The following is a 22,726-nucleotide window of genomic DNA, read 5'->3' as shown; positions in this document are numbered from 1 at the left end:
GATGCAAAACCACCTTCTCCAGCTAAACTCAGACCAGACTGAAGTCCTTGTCGTTGTTCCACAAAACCCCAGAGGAAGTATCAGCAGTCATCTGGAATCTGTTCCTCCAAAAGCTACAAACCAGGTTAAAATCTAGGACATCTAGGGCTAATCCTGGACTCAGACCTAAACTTTAACAGACACATTAAATCAATGACATCATCAGCCTTTGACCATCTCACAAACACTGGTAGAATCACAGGTTTAAACCAGTTTAAACCAGTTTAGACCAGTTTAAACCAGTCTAAACCAGACTTATCCATGCATTTATCTGGGCCAGGTTAGACCACTGTACCGGTCTTCTGACTGGACTGTAAACCAGCTGCAGAACATCCAGAACACTGCTGCTGGGGTCCAGACTAGAACCAGGAAGGACCACCATCAGTCCTGTGCTCAGATCTGTGCACTGGGGTCCTGTGGTTCAGAGAACAGACTGTAAAACAGCTGAGGACCTCAGGGACTGGTCAATAATAATAATAATAATAATAATAATAATAATAATAATAAAAAAAAAAAAATAAAAAAAAAAAAAAATAATAATAATAATAATAATAATAATAATAATAATGGATTAGTTTTCTACAGTTCTTTTCTATGAACACATACACAGTGCAGACAGTGGATCCATTCTTCAGTCACTCTCACATCCTCCCTCTGCTGGTGGTGAACTCCATCTGTATCCACAGCTGTCCTGGGGGGGGGGGGGGGGGGGGGGCAGACTGACAGAAGCGTGGCTGATAATCTGCACCTTCGGCCCCTCCCACCACCGAACATTCACACACATTCACACACATTCACACACCAGTGTGAGCAGCACTGGAGGCAAGGAGGCGGAAGTGTCTTACCCAAGGACACAACAGCACATGGACAGAGTGGGATTCGAACCGCCAACCCTTCGGTTATTGGAGGACCTGCTCTACCATCTGAGCCATTACTGCCCCCCGTCTGGTCTGGTCTGGTCTGGTCTGGTCTGAGAACCTCATGGACTGGTCTTCTGCTGGTCCCAGAGTCAGGACTAAACAGGTGCAGCTGTGTTTCAGTTCTGTGTGTTTCAGTTCTGTGTTTCAGTTCTGTGTGTTTCAATTCTATGTGTTTCAGTTCTGTGTGTTTCAGTTCTGTGTGTTTCAGTTCTGTGTTTCAGTTCTGTGTGTTTCAATTCTATGTGTTTCAGTTCTGTGTGTTTCAGTTCTGTGTGTTTCAGTTCTGTGTTTCAGTTCTGTGTGTTTCAATTCTGTGTGTTTCAGTTCTGTGTGTTTCAGTTCTGTGTGTTTCAGTTCTATGTGTTTCAGTTCTGTGTGTTTCAGTTCTGTGTGTTTCAGTTCTATGTGTTTCAGTTCTGTGTGTTTCAGTTCTGTGTTTCAGTTCTGTGTGTTTCAGTTCTGTGTTTCAGTTCTGTGTGTTTCAGTTCTATGTGTTTCAGTTCTGTGTGTTTCAGTTCTGTGTTTCAGTTCTGTGTGTTTCAGTTCTGTGTTTCAGTTCTGTGTTTCAGTTCTGTGTGTTTCAGTTCTGTGTTTCAGTTCTGTGTGTTTCAGTTCTATGTGTTTCAGTTCTGTGTGTTTCAGTTCTGTGTGTTTCAGTTCTGTGTGTTTCAGTTCTGTGTTTCAGTTCTGTGTGTTTCAGTTCTGTGTTTCAGTTCTGTGTTTCAGTTCTGTGTGTTTCAGTTCTGTGTTTCAGTTCTGTGTTTCAGTTCTGTGTTTCAGTTCTGTGTGTTTCAGTTCTATGTGTTTCAGTTCTGTGTGTTTCAGTTCTGTGTTTCAGTTCTGTGTGTTTCAGTTCTATGTGTTTCAGTTCTATGTGTTTCAGTTCTGTGTGTTTCAGTTCTGTGTTTCAGTTCTATGTGTTTCAGTTCTGTGTGTTTCAGTTCTGTGTTTCAGTTCTGTGTGTTTCAGTTCTGTGTGTTTCAGTTCTATGTGTTTCAGTTCTGTGTTTCAGTTCTGTGTTTCAGTTCTGTGTGTTTCAGTTCTATGTGTTTCAGTTCTGTGTTTCAGTTCTGTGTTTCAGTTCTGTGTTTCAGTTCTGTGTGTTTCAGTTCTGTGTGTTTCAGTTCTGTGTGTTTCAGTTCTGTGTGTTTCAGTCCAGGCTGAAAACAGCTGTTCAACTGACAGGCTTCTGTCTGACCTCTGACCTTTTACTTTGTTTGAATTGATTATTATTTATGTTTTAATTGTAATCGTGTGTTTTTAATTTGTCTCTTTTCCACTTTTGTAAAACCCTGTGTATAAACTGTGCTGAACTCATAAATCTGCTTTGCCAGGTTTGCTAGTATTTTATTTTTTTTCTAAATGCTTAGTTTTAGTTCAGTTGTAGTTCAGTTGTAGTTTCAGTTGTAGTTCAGTTGTAGTTCAGTTGTAGTTCAGTTGTAGTTCAGTTGTAGTTCAGTTGTAGTTCAGTCGTCTCTTTTCTCTTCTTCTCTGCCGTCGTATTCACATAAATCCCAGACAGGACTCTGCTGCTTCAGTCTCCATGTTTCCAGGTAGAGTTCGGACCAGAAGACGACTGGAAACCACAAGTGACGGAGCAAAAAGTGTCGGATGGTGACAGCACAGAAAACTGCTCCTCCTCCTCCTCCCCCCCTTCTTCCTCCTCTTCTTCTTCTTCCTCTTCTCCCTCCTCCCCTTCTTCCTCCTCTTCTTCTTCTTCCTCTTCTCCCTCCTCCCCTTCTTCCTCCTCTTCTTCTTCTTCCTCTTCTCCCTCCTCCCCTTCTTCCTCCTCTTCCTCGTCTCCTCTGACTTCCATGTCACTCTTCTTCCCTCGTTTGTCGCTGACCTCCTTTTCCCTCCTCCTTCTTCTCGTCTCCTCATTTATTGCCTGAGGTCTTAACCCAACCCAGCCTCCTCTTCCTCTTCCTCCTCCTCCTCCTCCTCCTCCTCCTCCTCTTCCTCTTTGTTCATTGTGTCTACAGGAGCAGCAGGAGTGCAGACTCAGCTCCTCCATCATGTCTGACAGGAGGATGTCTCAGGAGGAGGACTGCGCCTCCTTGTTGTCCAAACTGGGCTCAGACTCCCCTCGGCCCAGGATGAAGTATGGAGGCATGTTCTGTAACGTGGAGGGGGCCTTCGAGAACAAGACCCTCAACTTTGAGTCCTTCAGCCCACAGTCCCAACGAAGAGGAAACACCAGGAACCGGACCGAGGTAACAGGAGGACCGGGACCAGGACCAGGACCAGGACCAGGACCAGGACCAGGACCAGGAGGTCCATCAGGACAGACCATGGTGTTCCCCTCATCCTTCAACAAGAAACAGGTTTGGTCGAGTTATTTTCAGAGCTTACAGAAGAAACAGGAAACAGCAGAGGCCACGCCCACTCTATAGGTCGTCATGGGGGGGGGGGTTGTTTATGACACGAATATTTAGCACCAAAAAAAACAAACAAAACAAACAAATAATTGAGTTTATCTAAGTGCTTGCTGTTTTAATTGTTTCTTGCCTTAGTCCTTTGTGCTCTATTGTCCAGTCTGATTCATTTATTTATTTATCTATTTATTCATTCATTCATTCATTTAGTCATTTATTAATTAATTCATTTATTTATTTGTTTGTTTTTCTTTCTGTTTCAATATTTTCATTACATTTCAAATGTCTTTTTTTTGGTTTATTTGGTTTCAGACAGTTGTAATAGTTGTGTTTAAACATTCCACCGTGTCTCCAAATGTATTTCTAAATTACTCTTCTGTAATATTTTTCCCACGCTTCGTGCCAGTTAAAAAAAAGGAAGGAAAAAAAAAGACAGAAAACAATGGGAAAAAAACAAACAAACAAAAACAGTATTATAGGGTGATTTTTCGGATATTTCGCACCATGACTAAATACATCAGCCAATCAGATCGCAGGTGTCTGGTTTCTGAATTGTTGTAATTTGGTCACGGCCATGTTGGCTTTTTGGAGTCAGAAATGACCATATTTGGACATTAAGGGTCACAACTGTGTGAGCCCAAGGGGTCAGAGGTGAGCTAATGCTAAGTGCTAATTAACCTCATAAGACCCAGGAAATGTCAGCAAAGTACCAGCTTCTTTTTGTTTGTTTTTTTATTCAGTGCCCGTATTGGAAACATCATGATCCAACAGTTTTTTCAGATGCAGTTTTTAAAATTTTTATGGGATGTCCTTTGTTGTGGACAGTTTTCTTTTCTTTTCTTTTTTTTTTTTTGTATAAAGTTGTGAAACTCTTGTCCACAAATGTGGACAGAAAACCCATAGTTGGGTCTGAGGAGGTTAACTGACCTGGAAAATAATTAGTTTCATCAAATACAGTGTAACAAAGTCATTTACAGTCTTCTTCAGTGGAACATATTAACTGCAATTATAGTAAAACACAAAAAATGCATTTTGTTGAATAAACTGAAACTCCAAAAGCCACACTCAGCAGATGTCAAAGCCTTTATTTGACCTGAAATAATGGAAATAAAAACTAACGGTGATGTTTTTATGTAGAAGTTCAGTGTAAGTCTATGGGAGCCAGGGCTTTATAAGGTAGCACCTAGTGGCCGACAGTGGTATTACACATTCAAATACTTCCACAATGGATTCATTTCCAGGCTGAGGTTTTTACCTCCGCCAGGAGATACTGTGATCACTTTGCTTTGTGTATTTGTTTGTTTGTTTGTTTGCTAGCAACTGTTGGGGAAAACTCTTCCACCCATCTTTCCCAAATCTTCCCCACAGATAGGCCTAGGCCCTGGGACCAACCCAGTACATTTTGGTCCCAGTAGGACAAAGTTCAAGGTCACAGCAAGGTCACAACATCTACAATTTTCCATCTGTCATCACTGAACAATTTTCAAAAATTAATCAAAAATTCAAAACAACTCTGATTCTCCTCCAATTGGATCCTCCTGTAGCTTAGAACAGTCTCTTGTATCTGGAACTAAATTGTCCACATCCACTGTGGAATGTGGACTCTGTGGACATTTACATTTAACATTGAAAATCCCATTTACCACACATTTTTCATTTACATATGTTTCTGGTTTATATGTTTCTTTGTGGTTTACATATGTTTCTATCTGGTTACCTATGTCAAGGAGGTTATGTTTTTTCCAGGGTTTGTTTGTTTGTTTGTTTGTCAGCAAGATAACTCAAAAAGTTATGGACAGATTTTGATGAAATTTTCAGGAAATGTTGATACTGGCACAAGGAAGAAATGATTAAATTTTAGTGGTGATCTGGGGAGGGGGGGCAGATCCGTCTTGGCAGAGGTCTGCGCTCTCTGAGTGCTTTTCTAGTTATGCATTGATTTGTTTGAAAAATGTATTTACATAGATGATAAAGTGTTGATTTTTCAGTGATTTTTTTTTTTTCTTATTTTGTCCATTTTCTGTTGATTTGATGCTGTTTTTGTAGAAATTACTTCAGTGACTTCATATTTTTCGGTACTCCATGAGCTCTGTCTGGATATTTGGTTGAAAAGGGACATAAATAATTAAATAAATGATGATAGCAAAAGTGATATGAAGCAGCATCAGCAAACTTCATTCAACATTAATAAAATAACAGTATTTATTGTCATTATATTGTCTAAAACTATTGTCTACAGAAATGATTTAATATCTTTAACATTTTAGAAACATTTGGAGTCAAAACATGTCTGTATAAATGATTTTTCATTATAAAATTAATTATAAAACATTATTCTATTAATTATTTTAAATTAATTACATTAATGTGTGGATTGGGTGTAAATCAGTGCATCTGTACCATGTCTGCTGTGACCCTCCTCTCGTTGTCATGGACACAGTCAGCCAATCAGCGTAGACCTCTAAACACTTCCAGGGAGATCCTTCCAAAATAAAGTCACCATCAAAGTATCAGACATTCGTTTCATGTAAAATTTAATCAAACCTGAATAATTAACCAAGAAAATATAAAATATAATTATTTAGTACTTATGAGTGACTTCTGGTTGAATTTATGTTTTATTTGATCTTATTTTAGCAGTAAATTCCGTCAACTACAAAAAGGCGCGGTTTACGGACTTTTATTTTTGAACGCGCAACCGGAAGTCAGCCCTTCATTATCGCATATTGACGTCACACCCGGACAATACGGTGTGCGCGCTCGTGAACTGGTTTGGGTGTTGCTAACGGATCAGGGATCGATCAGGACCAGGACCAGGACTAGGACCAGGACCAGCATCAGGACCAGGATGAAGAAGAGCAGCCAGAGACCCGCGGTAGGTCAGAACCGGGCCGGCCCGAGCCGAGCCGAGCCGTGCTAACCGGCCGGGTGGAGGCGAGGCTGATGCTGCAGCTCCACCTGTCAATCAAACCTGGATGGAGGGATGGATGTGGATCAATAGATGAACACTAGTGAACCCCATGAGGACCACAATAATAATAATAATGATAATAATAATAATCATAATAATAATCATAATAATAATAATAATCATAATCATACAGTCCTCCTCATTCAAAGGGTCATGTCCTCATTTGAAATTAAACCAATATCATCCATTTACTGTTGATTAAAAACACAAAAACCACATTTATTACCTCAGATCCACTTCACTGAGCATGTCCATCTGCTGGAAAGAAAAAAATGAAAACAGTCATAGCTGATTTAAGGTTGTGAAAGCAATTAAACCATATTTTAAAGAAAATGAACACATAACAAAAAATAACAACATATGGAACAGAATGATTAAAAATAAAGAACAAACTATGCAATAAAGTTAAGGAAAATAAACCAAAAAATTGCTTAGTAAGCAAAAAAAAAAATCCACAATTTGAAGAAAAATCTACAAAAAAGTTAAATAAAATGAATGAAAAATGAACAAAATATGCAATTAAAATAACAAAAATCAACAACAATGTGTACAATAGTCATAAAATTCACATGATGAAGAAAAATGGGCAAAATATTGAACAAAATTAATGAAAAATGAATAAAATATCCAATAAAATGAACAAGAATCATAGGGTTCATAGTCTGTTGGGTTTGGGTTTTTTTTTTTTACACTTGGCCGACTTTACCCAGAATCCTTTGTGTTCTGTTTCCAGGGCGACCGTCTGATCATCAAAGGAGGAAAAATCGTTAATGACGACCAGTCCTTCTACGCAGACGTATACATCGAGGATGGAATCATCAAGTAAACACAAGCACTTTGTCCACAGGTTTTATTTCATCGGATCATTTTCATTCATTCGTTAAAATTTTGGTTCATTTTTCTTCGATCTGTGATTGTGTTATTTTTGTACATGATGTTCATTTGTCCTGAGTTTTGTTTCATTTTCTGTTCATTTTTCTCCATGTTTGGATGGAAGGGGACGTCACCCACTCGACTGAAATTATGAATGTGTGAAGTGTTGTCACTGCAGGTGTAGGTGTTCACATCTGTGATGAACTGGACTCACCTGGACTCACCTGGGCTGACCTGGACTGACCTGGGCTGACCTGGACTCACCTGGGCTGACCTGGGCTGACCTGGACTCACCTGGGCTGACCTGGACTCACCTGGGCTGACCTGGGCTGACCTGGACTCACCTGGGCTGACCTGGGCTGACCTGGACTGAACCTGGACAAACCTGGGCTGACCTGGGCTGACCTGGACTGACCTGGGCTGACCTGGACTCACCTGGACTGACCTGGACTGACCTGGGCTGACCTGGACTCACCTGGACTCACCTGGGCTGACCTGGACTCACCTGGGCTGACCTGGACTCACCTGGACTGACCTGGGCTGACCTGGACTGACCTGGACTCCCCTGGACTGACCTGGACTGTGCTTTGCCCCCTCAGACAGATCGGGGAGAACCTGGTGGTCCCGGCGGGGGTCCGGACCGTGGACGCCTACGGTCAGCTGGTCATCCCTGGAGGGGTGGACTCCAACACCAGCCTGCAGGCCCCCCAGAGAGGACTGAGTCCAGCAGACGACTTCTACCAGGGGACCAGGGCCGCACTGGCAGGGGGGACCACCACTATCAGTAAGAACCAGAACCAGAACCAGAACCACTACCATCACTAAGAATAGAACCAGAACCATAAGTAAGAACAAAACCACAACCAGAACCAGAACCATCAGTAAGACCAGAACCAGAACCACCAGTCCAAACAGACCACCATTAACACTGATGTTAGAACTAATGCACAGTTGCTGCGACTCCATGTTGACCTCAAAGGCTCATGGGTAATGTAGTATTTACAGTTTGTACAGACTTATCTCTGCTGATCATGACAGTGTAAACCTGACCCCTGACCTCTGACCCCTGACCTCTGCCTCCAGTCGACCACGTGCTGCCGGAGCCTGGCACTAGTTTACTGGTTGCCTTTGAGCAGTGGAGGGACGCGGCGGACCAGAGGGCGTGCTGCGACTACTCTCTGCACGTCGACATCACGCGATGGCACGAAGGACTGTACGAAGAATTGGAGAGTCTGGTCAAGGACAAAGGTCAGACACAGGTCAAAGGTCACACCATGTCCCCATCAGTCTGCCATGCATCCCATAATGCATCTGTTCCTGTCTCGCTGCTAGCTAAACTGAATGAAGCTACGTTAACCCGACTTTACCATTAAAGCCTGGAATAAAAATAAGAAAAATGAACAAAGATGAATAAAATAAAAAAATACCAAAACGAGAAGCAAAAAGAACATAAAAATGACAAAATACTTTAAAAAAAAAGAATAAAATCCGACTGAAAATGAACAGAAATGAACACGTTCAGACAAAATGAGTTTTACGGCCTTCATTTACTGATGTTTTATACCAGGTTTCAGGGTCAAAGGTCAAACTAAACCGTAACTTTAACATTTATTTCAGTTTTCTGTGTGTCTTTAAAGTCTGTGAACATATTTATAGTATTTTCTTGTTCTATTTGAAGAAAAGGATGAGAAATAAATATTTATGATTTAAACTGAAAAAACAGATAAAAGTGGAATCAGAATTTTACAACATACAAAACTATTTATACACATTTTTAAAGGCTTCCAACAAACATTTCTCCAACATTCGCACATATAAGATCCAGACTTCTGACAAACATTTCTCAGAGTACGGCATAATTACCTCAAATGTTCAGTTGTCGGTTGAACGGACAGAGCAGCACAGCCAATAACCTGGAGGGGGCGGGGCCTGAAGTGTCGCCTGTGCATTTAAAGGGCCAGCGCTCCAAACCAGATGGAGCTGTGGAGTCGAATGAATGCAGAATTCAGACCAAACAGAGCGTTTACAGTTTATGGAGAGCACAGGGAAATGAGGGAAACGGAAGAATTCAGTTTAAAAAAGTAAAATGTCATTCCTTTAATCATACTATTAATAATTGTAAATAAAGAACTAAACTGAAGTAAAATCGCAATTAAAAACGAAAGTAAAACAAAAAGAAAAAGAAAATTGACATCAAATAAAATTGTGTTGGTTTAACTTGTTGGAATGTTTCGTTTTTATTTTTTTGATGTTTCTTGGACTGAAACTGGTGTTTGTGTTTCAGGTGTGAACTCGTTCCTGTTCTTCATGTCCTACAAAGACAAATACCAGAGTTCAGACTCTCAGGTAAAAAAAACACTGACACATTATTATTATTATTATTAGTAGTAGTAGTAGTAGTAGTAGTATTTTCTTGTTACTGTCATTAGTAGTGTTAGTACGTTGTGTATTAGTTCGATGTCATTGACAGTTAATGTATCTGTTTTCAGCTCTATGAGGCGTTCAGTGTCCTCCGGGATCTCGGAGCTCTTGCCCAGGTCCACGCTGAGAATGGTGACATCATCGATGAGGTAATACAGCTTGACCAATGACATGTTTACATTTATTTGTGTTTATCTTATGAATGCGAAATAAACGAGTTTCTGTTTTTACACTGAACATGTTTTTCAGGAACAAAAGAAGCTTCTGTTTTTGGGCATCACTGGACCTGAAGGACACGTTCTGTCCCACCCCGAGGAGGTACACCTGAACGCACCTGAATGCACCTGAACACACCTAAACTTAACTGAATGCACCTGATTGCACCTGAACACACCTGCACGTACCTGAACTTAACTGAATGCACCTGAACCCACCTGAAAACACCTGAACGAACCTGAACGTACCTGAACGCATCTGAATACACCCGAAAGCACCTGAATGCACTTAAACTTAACTGAATGCACATGAATGCACCTCAACACACCTAAACTTAACTGAACTCAACTGAACGCACCTAAAGTTGCCTGAATGCACCTGAACGCACCTGACTAAACCTAAACTTAACTGAACGCACTTGAATGCACCTGAACACACCTAAAGTTAACTGAACACACCTGAACACACATGAACTTAATGCACCTGAACACACCTAAACTTAACTGAACGCACCTGAACACACCTGAACTCCCATCTTAAAACACCTGAACACACCTGAGCGTACATGAACCCACACCTGAACGTACATGAACCCACACCTGAGCGTACATGAACCCACACCTGAACGTACATGAACCCACACCTGAGCGTACATGAACCCACACCTGAGCGTACATGAACCCACACCTGAACGTACATGAACCCACACCTGAACGTACATGAACCCACACCTGAACGTACATGAACCCACACCTGAACGTACATGAACCCACACCTGAGCGTACATGAACCCACACCTGAGCGTACATGAACCCACACCTGAAGTCATGTGACCACCCCCGTCCACCTGTCGGAGGTTGACCTGCTGAATGTTTCCACCTGTCGTGGTTTCACGGTGTGATGTTTCAGGTGGAGACGGAGGCGGTGTACCGGGCCATCACCATCGCCAAACAGGCCAACTGTCCACTCTACGTTACCAAGGTGATGAGTAAGCCTGCCGCTGATGTCATCGCCAAGGCCAGGAAGAAAGGTGAGCCGTGTCCTCCGTCCACACGTCAGTTCATCCAGTGTGTGTCTGACGCTCAGACCATTCCATCTGTCCTCAGGTATGGTCGTGTACGGGGAGCCAATCACAGCCAGCCTGGCCACCGACGGCTCGCACTATTGGTCCAAAGACTGGGCCCAAGCTGCTGCCTACGTCATGAGCCCGCCCATCAACCCGGACCCTTCAACGCCACAGTACCTGACCTCCCTGTTAGCATGGTTAGTACCTGTTAGCATGGTTAGTACCTGACCTCCCTGTTAGCATGGTTAGTACCTGACCTCCCTGGTAGCATGGTTAGTACCTGTTAGCATGGTTAGTGTCTGACCTCCCTGTTAGCATGGTTAGTACCTGTTAGCATAGTTAGTACCTGACCTCCCTTGTTAGCATGGTTAGTACCTGTTAGTGTGGTTAGTGCCTGACCTCCTTGTTAGCATGGTTAGTACCTGACCTCCCTTGTTAGCATAGTTAGTATCTGTTAGTGTGGTTAGTGCCTGACCTCCTTGTTAGCATTGTGAGTACCTGACCTCCCTGGTAGCGTGGTTAGTATCTGACTTCCCTGTTAGAATGGTTAGTACCTGTTAGTGTAGTTAGGACCTGACCTCCCTATTAACATGGTTAGGATCTGACCTTGCTGTTAGCATGGTCAGTACCTGACCTCCCTGTTAGCATGGTTAGCATCTGTTAGCATGGTTAGTACCTGACCTCCCTGTTAGCATAGTTAGTACCTGACCTTGCTGTTAGCATGTAGATTATGAGCTGAATTTTTGCTAACCAGATAACTGGTTAGCATCGTTAGGTACCTGTCCTTCATGGTTAAGATGATATAAAGTCATTGGTATTTTGTTGGTACTTGGTCCCACTGTTAGAACTTAACTCGACTGTTTACATGGACAACACAGAACCTCACCTTAGCATCGTTAGCATAATCTAAACCTCGCTGTTAGCATTCCAATGTCCATACTAGTTTTTAAAAGAATGCAGAAGGTTCAGGTTAGTTGAATCCCGTTGCTGATGTAAATAAACTCTTGTTCTGTTCCGTTTGTTTCTTCGAGGCCTGTGAACACATTTCTGATCCCGCCTCTTTGTCGTCATCGTGTTTGTTGTTTGTTGTTTGTTGTGGTCCAGCGGTGACCTCCAGGTGACCGGCAGCGCTCAGGCCAGTTTCTCCACGGCTCAGAAAGCCGTCGGTAAAGACGACTTCACTCAGATCCCAGAAGGAACCAATGGCATCGAGGAGAGGCTGTCTGTGGTCTGGGACCGGGCGGTGGTGAGATCACATGACCTTTGACCTTCCTGGGTGGAGTCAGTCTGTGGACATAGAGGCAGCACTGTTACTTACACCCAACCAACACACACTAAATATGAACCTTTCCGCATCATTTATCATTTATTTAAATCCTGTCTGACGTTCCGTCTCATCCCAGTCCTGTTTGTTCAGTCCACAGGAAAGATGGATGAGAACGAGTTTGTCGCCGTAACGAGCACCAACGCCGCTAAACTCTTCAATATTTACCCACGAAAAGGTATCGGACCAGCTCGTATTTGTCCAATAGTTGAAATAACCGTATCTGTGAATGTTATTAAGAGTCAGTGTTGGTTCGGTTCAGGTCGCATCGCCGTAGGGTCCGACGCCGACATCGTCATCTGGAACCCGAAGGAAACCAAAACCGTTTCCGCAAAGACTCACAACCTGGTAACGACCTGACGTCCGAACACTCGACCTGCTCCACTCGTCAGTTATTCACTCATTCGTTCATTGCGTTCATCCTCTGTGCGTGTGCAGACGGTGGAGGTGAACATCCTGGAGGGGATGGAGTTCCGCGGCGTGGCGTCGGTCGTGGTCAGCGGCGGCCGAGTCGTTCTGGAGGACGGAAAACTGAACGTAACAGAGGGATCCGGACGATTCATTCCCAGGAAGGCGTTCTCCGACACCGTTTACAAGAGGATCAGGGCCCGAAGCAAGGTAACCACGGAAACGTGACCAATAAACAAGTACACAGTGAAGTCAAGTCTGTGGTTGAGTCCCAGTTCACCCTTTAACACACAGGTGTCAAACATGCGGCCTGGGGGCCAAATCCAGCCCGCCAAAATCGGCTCAGACCCCTAAGGGTTAATAGTTTGGTCAGCCGTTTAATGGCGTTTCAGTGTGTCATAGATCGCATTTCACAGGTGCGCGGCTCGCTGCCTAATACACTGTTTCACATCAAGCATCAATGTGGGAAAATGGTTTTAAGTCTGGAAGCGTTTGTGTCGAATCATTTTCAACTGTACTGCAACATTACTTCAACTAGGGATGGGAATCGGGAACCGGTTCTTTTTGAGAACCGAATCCCAGTAGCTCGATTCCTTGGAATCGTTTGCCTGCGTTGTTAACGATTCTGCTTTTTGATTCTACCTTCGTTGTGCATGCGCGTACGCTGCATTGTTTTGGTCAGAATGTGGTCAACATGGTGTTGAGGCAGAAACGGTCCAAACAGACCAGACCAGGTCCAGACAGACCACACCAGGTCCAGACAGACCAGGTCTAAACAGACCACACCAGGTCCAAACAGACCACACCAGGTCCAGACAGACCAGGTCTAAACAGACCACACCAGGTCCAGACAGACCAGGTCTAAACAGACCACACCAGGTCCAAACAGACCACACCAGGTCCAGACAGACCAGGTCTAAACAGACCACACCAGGTCCAGACAGACCAGGTCTAAACAGACCACACCAGGTCCAAACAGACCAGGTCTAAACAGACCACACCTGGTCCAAACAGACCACACCAGGTCCAAACAGACCACACCAGGTCTAAACAGACCAGGTCCAAACAGACCAGGTCTAAACAGACCACACCAGGTCCAGTTGAACACTGTCAGAGCTTCCATTTCTTCTAAAGGTAGAATCCCTCTAATCTGCTCAAACATTCGTCCACATGTGACTCATTTACAGGAATGTCACGTATTTGATACGATACTTAGCTACGCTTGTGAACCTCGCGGCACAGTGAACACTGGGCCCAGTTCTGGTTCCGGTGCGGGCAACAAATGTCGTACCCAAATACAAATTTCCGAAGGTAGGGGAAAGGAAATGAAGTGCACAACAATGGGAACCGAGCCGAATGGAACTGGTTCCATGTTTTAAGTAAGCGTGTTTAGTTTCACTTTCACTGCACCACCCCCCACCCCCCCAACCAGGCCCAGCATCATCTGTTATTATTATTTATACACACTGTATATGTTCTATTTTCTGTGCAGATGGAAATATAAAAGACAGTTAATGCAAACACCTGTTTGTACTCTGTTATTCCCTCACCCAATGAGAATCAATAAGAGAATCGGATCAATAAGCAAAATCAATAATGGAATCAGAATCGTTAAATTCTTAGCGATTCCCATCCCTAATTTCAACATTTACTTTTTTATTTTTTCCACTCGTGTTGGAGAAACCTTTTAGTACATGTTGGGTTTAAATGTAAATAAGGTCAAAGTCAGAGTGTTTATTGGAGTCATTTAGGATTAAAAACATGAGGTCAGACTTTATGAGTTTATGCAGAGTTATGGAAAAGGATATGGATTTATTGTGTTACTGAGAATTTGTTGTGTGTGTTTACTGAATTCTTTTTTTGTTGTATCTGATCAAAATAATTGAGCTAAACATTCAGATTTCCATTCATTCACTGGTGTATTTTTATGTATCACAAATTAATTCCTATTCCTGTCACAGTTTCCAGCTCAAACATCATTTCAGTGTTTAGTATCAAACTGACGCCAATTAGTCTGAGGCTCCGATATCAGATGTGAAATGTTTTTACTGCCGTTTATTCTGACTGTGAGTGAAGTTCTGTCTGATAAAAAAAAAAGTCATTAAACACAGATGATATTGAACCCGATCGGAAAACGTTCAGACTCTAATTAAACTGAAACGAAGCCGAACGGTGTCGGATCTGATCGGGTCATTGATCGCTGATCAAAGCAGACGGTGACAAACTGCTTTTCTGTCTCATTTTTCCGCATGTTGAACCCAAGTGTCAGCGGAGGGTTGACTGATGGTGGGTGTAGTTTGAACAGAACCAGCAGAGGGCGACGTCCTCCACGGGTTTGTCACCGTCAGCTCAGAATGAGTCTGAATAAACATTTAAAAGTCAAACTGTTACTATGTGGACAAAAGTATGCGGACACGTTGAATTCAGGTGTTTCTTTTCTAACGGGTCTGGGATACAAAACAATAATGACTAATGTCAGAATATAGTTTTACATTATGGGATAAATATCAGTGCATTGGTTAGTTTGGGTTCAATTATCTTTGTTTCTAAAATGACTCAGATGGTTTGGACTGAGTTTCTCTCAACATTGATTTTTCTTTAAATTTTTTGTCCATGACTCTGATTTAAAATGTTCTTCCTATAAATTTCTAAAATATTTTTCCTGCTCTGACTAAATAATTTTTTTTTTTCGAAATCTAACCATCTACTTTCATCACATCTAACTGAGGAAGAAAAATCTACCATTAAACTATAAGGAAATATTGATGTTTTTCTGTCAGATCCTCATGAACAGCTGGAGACATGATGTGTCCCAATATTTATGTCCATATAGTTTATAAAATTATATATATATATTAAAAAAAGATGTTTATAAACTATATGGACAGAGGCAGAACATTGAAAATCATTGTCATGGATAAAAAAATATATAATTTTTTTGTGAATAATTATCATGACATTGACATTTAACATTAATTCAATTTTTTAAATAATTTAAATATAGGTTTGATTTTTTCTTCCCAAGTTATTTATGATCAGAATGTGACAAAAATTTCAGAAACATAGAAGTAGAACATTTACACAGTCATGATGATTACAAAATAAAACATAAAAGTTGAGTAGAGCTGGTCACAACGGACAAAAAAAATTATGGATGATTTACGATTTTAACTGATTGTTTTCCTGTTACATGAACCGAGAACAAATTGTTGTTTTTAAAAAAATCATCTTTCTTTACTAAAACTACACATATGTTTAGTGAAACACTGAAAATTAACACACTGTAAAACCAAACAGGTGGAATTTTTAATTCATGTTGAACAAACAATGAATGGAGGAGTGATCTATTTTACTGTAATTTAGGTTTTTTCACCGTTTCAAATTAATAATAATAATAATAATAATAATAATAATAATAATAATAAACTAAGTTAAAAGAAAGTGACGCATTAATACGTAGGTAACGTTAAAAAAAATTTACCAATGGACATGATAAAAGACTTTATTAAACATAAAATAAATTCTGTTGTTTTCATTGTCATTAGTATTTGTAGTCCAGCTCTGTAAAGTGTCCAAATACTTTTGTCCACATGTTCTACTTTTTACATATTCTGAGCAGAATGTTTTATTTTATTGAAACACTATCAGTAAAATTCAATACAGTTTAATAGATGAATGAAGTTTAAATATTAAGAAAAACAAAATAAGGTCTGAGGATTGGCATCATTTAAAAATAACTCGGACATAAATTGTAAAATCTGAGCCTTTTGTTGCTTTTTTAACTTTGTTTTTACATAAATGTTGTTTTGTTGAATTTAAAACATAATGATGTTAAAACAAACTATTGGAGCCAAATCACAGAAAATAATATGTTATTAAACTTCAACTACAAATAAAAGCCTGTTCTCAAAATGGTGGAACACATTGGAAGACCGTCTCAAAATGGCGCCCCCTCATGGTCTGTAATTAGCACATGTGATCCTCGGCCAATCAGAACCCTCTGCTTCCTGTTTCTGTCAGATGGCCGAGGCTCACGGCGTCCCCCGCGGAAACTACGATGGTCCGGTCCACGATGTCATCAGTATGACTAAATCTGTCCCGCCCACTCCGACCACCAGGGGGCCCACCTGTCCGAAAACCATCACCGGACCGCGAAACCTCCACCAATCAGGATTCACCCTGGCAGGTAGAGTCCACATACATGTAGGGTTATGGGTAGGGGGTCCTTGGTACCCTCTGGAAGAAACCATTCAACTAGAACAGGGTAGAACCTCTGGGGCACCTTCAGAATGAAACCCATGGACTACAAAAGGGTTTTGAGTCGTACCTTGTGGGTATGTTCCAGATGAAACCCTTGAAATATTTCAGGATTCTGGGTAGAACCTACTGTGTTCCTTCTGGAAAAAAACCTTGAATTAGACTAGGGTTGTGGGTAGAACCTGCTGGGTACATTCTGATTGAAACCCTTGGGCTGTCATTGGGTAGAATATCCTGGGTACCTTGAAATTCTGGGTGGAACCTCCAGAACATACTCTGGACGTTCCTGGGTACCTCATGGGTGATTCCAATGGACCATGCAAGGGTTCTGAGCAGAATGCTGTGGGTATGTTCTAGATGAAAACCCTTTGACTGTAATTGGGTGGAACCTCCTGGGTATGTCCTGGACCCTTAGACTAGACGAGGGTACTGGATAGAACCTCCTGAGTACATTCTAGATTAAATCGTTGGAGTGTAGAGGGGTTCTAAGTAGAACATTTTAGGTGTGTTCTAGATGACACCCTTGGACTGTAATTGGGTGGAACCTCCAGGGTATGTCCTGGACCCTTGGACTAGACTAGGGTTCTGGGTAGCACCTCCTGGGTACATTCTAGATGAAACCCATGGTCCCTAATTGGGTGGAACCTCCAGGGTATGGCCTGAACCCTTGGACTAGACCAGGGTTCTGGGTAGAACCTACTGTGTACATTCTAGATGAAACCCTTGGACTGTAGAAGGGTTCTGGGTAGAACCTCCTGGGTATGTTCTAGATAAAACCCTTGGACTATAAGTGGGTGGAACCTCCTGGGTATGTCCTGGGCCCTTGGACTAGACTAGAGTTTTGGGTAGCACCTCTTGGGTACATTCTAGATAAAACCCTTGAACACTATAAAAGTTTAGGTGGAACCTCTTGAGTATGTTCTAGACGAAACCCTTGGGCTGTAGAAGGGTTCTAGGTAGAACCTCTTCGGTCTAAAACTGTCTTCTTCTATAATTCCATTCCTTCTACGTACCTCTACTTGTCATCCATACTTCTTGTATCGTCTTCATGGTTCATTTCTCGGGTTCCTGTCCTTTTTCGTCTCCAGGGGCTCAGATTGACGACCACATACCCCGACGCTCCGCCCAGAAGATCGTGGCGCCACCCGGTGGACGATCCAACATCACATCTTTGTCTTAAAACAAGTTCAAAAAGGTTTGAGGATGTTCGACAGAATGACCCCGAGTCCCACTCTACAGATAACACTGGCACCTACAACCGTAAAACCAACCCGTCAACAGTTCCCGCTACACAGAACACGCATCAACTCCTTCAACTCCTGCACCTGGAACAGTATTACACTACAACCTTTAGTTACCATAAAGCCACGCTAATTCTACTGTTCAACCCTACAATTGTATTTGTACCGATATGAAACCCTACAGCAGTAAACCCATCAACAGTATTAATACAAGTTTGACGTATTTTATTCCTACACACTTTAGACTAAGGTTGAAATCTTGTTCTAAAATTGAAAGTATCAGTATTCTCTACTTCGTGCTTTGTTCAACAGATAAAGAAGATAAACTCCGTTTCTTAGTCGTACAAACATGTTGTAATAGTATGGTCATGACATATTCCAGTATAACATTAGATCCATTTTTTTCTGTCATCAGTTCATCGGTGTGAGGTAGAGTCATGTGTTCAAGCTGCGTAGTGATCGCATTAGTCCGTGCTTCTTCATGGTTGAAACCCATCACAGCATCTTCTACTTAGTTCAGTCGATAACAAGCATCTTCAACGAGTATCATCCCGTTACATCCATCAGACGGTGCTATAGATCCAGTATTAGCCTCACAGTAGCAATGTCAACCACCTCCACCCCATCCCCGCCCCTACAGGAGATGAAATAAACTCCACCCCCTCATAATAAACGACAAACACCACATCACCAGTGAAACATCGACCTCTGAGGGGATTTTTACCTGTTTGATTTGTAAGGACTTCATTTGATACCATGATCATTTTGTATTTTTTTTACAAGTTTTGTATCCTAGCAGTATTAGCATCAGTGATCGTAGTACAGACTCAGTTCAGTCACCACGGCGACCAAGGCAGCCATGTCTGATGTTCCTCTAGTACCATAAAGCTGAGATCATTTTAAGTCTGTCTTTAAAGACTTTTGATCCATCATGGCATCTTTAATAAACTGAAGACTTTCCATCCAACGTGAGGTCTTCAATAAACTACGTAGACCTCGGTTGGACCAGATGTGTTTAACAAGCTTTTAGAACGACCACATCTTCAATAAAGTATGTCAACATTTGACCCCAAAGGGGGTCTTCAGCAGCATCTGTAGACCTCTGACCTGACACGTCCTCGATAAATTCTATAGACTTCCAATCCAACATAGTGTACCTGCTGAACGCCTTAGACCTCAGAGTCAACCTGGCATCTTTGATAAACTCAACAGACCTTTCAGTAATGTCTGTAGAACCTCTGATCTGACAGGTGTAGACCTTCAAACTAAACTAGAAACTTCGTAGACCTTTAATCCGACACCATGTCTTTGGCCCAACATGGAATCTTTAAACTCCGTAGATGTCCAAACCAACCTGGTATCTCTGATCAAATCCATAGACCTCTGATCTCCCGGGTCTTTAATAAACATTGTAGACCTTTAATTTGACACCATGTTTTTGGTAAATTCTGTCTTTGGCCCAACATGGAGTCTTTAATCAACTCTGTGTCCTTTGATCCACAATGGTCTCTTCAATAAACTCTGTAGAACCTCTGATCTGACAGGTGTAGACCTTCAAACTAAACTAGAAACTTTGTAGACCTATAATCTAACATCATGTCTTTGGAGACCTCTGACCTGATGCCATGTCTTTAATAAACTCCGTAGACGTCCAATCCAACCTGGTATCTCTGATCAAATCCATAGACCACTAATCTGCCAGGTCTTTAATAAACTTCGTAGACCTTTAATCTACACCACATCTTTGGTCCAACATGGTGTCTCTAATAAACTCTGTGCCCCTTTGATCCACAATGACATCTTCAGTAACGTCTATGGACCTCTTATCTGACAGGTCTTTAATAATCTCCGTAGAACTTTGACCGAATATGGGGCCTTTAATGAGTTCTGCAGACCTCTGATTCATTGTGACGTCTTTAATCAACTCTGTAGAAATCCAATTGGACATGCCTTCTTCGATAAACTCTGTGGACCTCTGATCCAAACCGGCATGTTCGCTGACATCCGTAGACCACTGATCTGACAAGACGTCCTTAATATAATAAACTCTGTAGATCTTTGACCTGAGATGGTGTCGTTAATAAATGTTAATAAATTCCTCTGATTGATCATGGAGTCCTTGTTCAACTCCGTAGATTTAAGCTCTGATGCGATGTCTCGGATGACCTCCGTAGACCTCTGATCCAACATGGCGGCCGAGGCGCTGCTGGTCGATAGTTTTTCAGAGTCGTTTTGTGGCAGTTGCTGTTGTCTCTCTGTCCTTAAATGTACTTCCTGTTGTGATGAGAGTTGCATGAATAAAATGAAGAGAAGCAAAACCAGGTGTCTGTTTGTTTTGAGCTCGGATCCAGTGGTTTTTTTGGCGGTTTTGTCAAATCCTTCGATGTAAAGCCAGCAGGAAAACAGAGACACATGCACAGACGTTTGTTCAAGAAACGCTTTGATTTTCCAGTTTTGTTGGTTTTGTCACTCTTTGGTGTCGACCTCAGCGTGTTTCTGTGCTTGTTTCTTCTGTGATTCCAAACCCTTCCCTCAAATCACCGAAATCTGAGGAACAGGAAACTTGGCTGAACACACAAATATAACTCTTGCGTGGGTTTAGTGGAAATTCAGTCAAAAAACTGAGATGTAAAAAATGGGTTTTTCTGGTTTTGAACGGAAGCGTCTGCTCTGATTCAATGGGTTATTAACTCAGAGGTGTATGCTAATGGGCTAACGGATGGAATGGCTATATTTGTGGTCAATATTGTGTACTAGTTGTAAAAGATCTCAAAGCAACACCAGTTCTGAAGGAGACATTTGGGTAAATTAGGTTTCCAAAAACATGGAAATAACCTCAGCTCTAAAATGAAGCCAATGGAAGTAGGTTCAAGTTGTAATACCACTGACAGCCACTAGATGCTTCGATGATTTTCTTGTGTCTTTTGTCTTCTTTCATCTCATCGTTATTCCATCAGTTTTCTCTTAAAGGTGCAGTCTGTGTGAATTCTGTTCTCAGTCGTTCTAAAATGGTCCGGTCACAGACATGAAGGAATCCTGTTCATTTCAATCCTGATCTCAGTGACAGTCGTAGTTCCAGACAGAAGATTCACATTTAAAGCTCAGTGTCAGCCCCCAAATGATGTTTATGATGTCATTGTGTGTTTTGGTGTCAGGCTCCGCCCATCACCTGTCTGCCAATCACAGAGTCAGTACCTTAGTTCATCCAGGTTGGCAGTTCCACTGAGCTGCAGCTGAACATTTATGAGCACAAATGTGTGACCTGAAGAAACCCAGAAGGACTAAAGGGATTATGAACAAATACGACAAAGAGACAAAGAGAGAAACTAAACAAGGATCTGGAGGAGATGATTTAGAAACATGGAGACGACTGAAAGAGGAGAAGAACTGAAGACCGACGCCAGCTCTGCCTTAGACTGACCACCATAAGAACTACTGAGAGCCGGGACCACCGTCTGCACCCGGTCCCAGACCAGCGGTGTCTTCTACCGGGTACTGGTGAACAGACCGGGTACTGGTGAACAGACCGGGTACTGGTGAACAGACCAGGTACTGGTGAACAGACCGGGTACTGGTGAACAGACCGGGTACTGGTGAACAGACCGGGCACTGGTGAACAGACCGGGTACTGGTGAACAGACCGGGTACTGGTGAACAGACCGGGTACTGGTGAACAGACCAGGCACTGGTGAACAGACCGGGTACTGGTGAACAGACCGGGTACTGGTGAACAGACCGGGTACTGCTGTAGGACTAGTCTCTGTCCATGGTAGCTCCTTGTAGTTCAGTGTTTTCTGTGGAAGTGACCTCTTGTAGTGGTGTGTAATCCCAAAGGGTGGGGGGGGTCAGTAGTCCCGTGTCCGTGGTTTGGCCGGGGGTGGGGTGGGGGGTGGAGTCAGGGGTCGGCCGGTTTCTTATAGTACTGGGGTGGGGGGGTGGGGGGGTGGTACCCATCCGTGCCACTTGTACTTCGCTGCAGTAAAAGGTAAACTTGCGGCTCATTTATCTTTCCTCTATCTCCTGAATCTTCTCAAACTTTGGCATGTTCAGGACGTTTATCCTGTTCTATTCTATATTAAACTGATGCAGAATCAGTCTGGTGAGGATTTTTTTGTATGAAATTGATGGTGTGGTGGACAGGGTTCGTGGAAACACCAGTAGACGCTCATGTTGGATCTGGTAACCCCTAGGAGCAGAGGAGACCACCTCTGCAGTATCTGAATGGGATTGCAGGACCAGTTTTGGCCACAATCCTACATACGACACCTTTATGTCATGTCCATCTTGTCGTCCTTTACATCATTTCATCTTTTTTTTTTTCATCTTCATGCATTTTATTTGTTTTTACCATTTTCTTCTTCTTATCCCTTTTACATGAGTTTCATCTTTGACACTTTGGCTTCATCTGTTTTTCATCATTTTTCGATCATTTTTTTTCCGTCTATGGCTCAGTGGATGTTTTATTATCTATCAATAAAATATGAAGGAGTTTTCGAAGTCTATTAACTGTTTAAACAATGACAAAGAAGAACTAGACATATAATTCAGGTCGTTTGTTATAAATATAACGCTTATATGAGAGAAAATGGGAGAAAAGTTAAGTGAGCACCAACGC

At 42.2% G+C, this 22,726-nt stretch overlaps 1 protein-coding gene across 2 annotated transcripts; it reads left to right on the top strand.

Moving 5' to 3' along the window:
* The first annotated feature begins 2,907 nt into the window (after positions 1-2,907).
* On the top strand, positions 2,908-20,426 carry dpysl4 (dihydropyrimidinase like 4). 2 transcript variants are annotated; one of them, XM_030121648.1, is made up of 15 exons: positions 2,908-3,283; positions 7,039-7,127; positions 7,778-7,962; positions 8,262-8,426; positions 9,463-9,524; positions 9,668-9,748; positions 9,849-9,917; positions 10,725-10,845; positions 10,922-11,078; positions 11,986-12,127; positions 12,299-12,383; positions 12,468-12,553; positions 12,644-12,823; positions 16,634-16,799; positions 17,959-20,426. In XM_030121648.1, the coding sequence occupies exons 1-15, from the start codon at positions 2,975-2,977 to the stop codon at positions 18,048-18,050; spliced, it is 1,989 nt and encodes a 662-aa protein (XP_029977508.1). In that variant the 5' UTR covers positions 2,908-2,974; the 3' UTR covers positions 18,051-20,426. The 2 variants fall into 2 exon arrangements, with proteins under 2 accessions (XP_029977508.1, XP_029977509.1); XM_030121649.1 differs by lacking the exon at positions 2,908-3,283 and adding an exon at positions 6,025-6,209.
* The last annotated feature ends 2,300 nt before the right edge of the window (positions 20,427-22,726 follow it).

Source organism: Sphaeramia orbicularis, chromosome 19 (genome assembly GCF_902148855.1).
Source record: "Sphaeramia orbicularis chromosome 19, fSphaOr1.1, whole genome shotgun sequence".
NCBI classification, from domain to species: domain Eukaryota; kingdom Metazoa; phylum Chordata; class Actinopteri; order Kurtiformes; family Apogonidae; genus Sphaeramia; species Sphaeramia orbicularis.
Note: the sequence above shows the minus strand (reverse complement) of the source record. Positions and strands in the feature narration are given on the sequence as shown.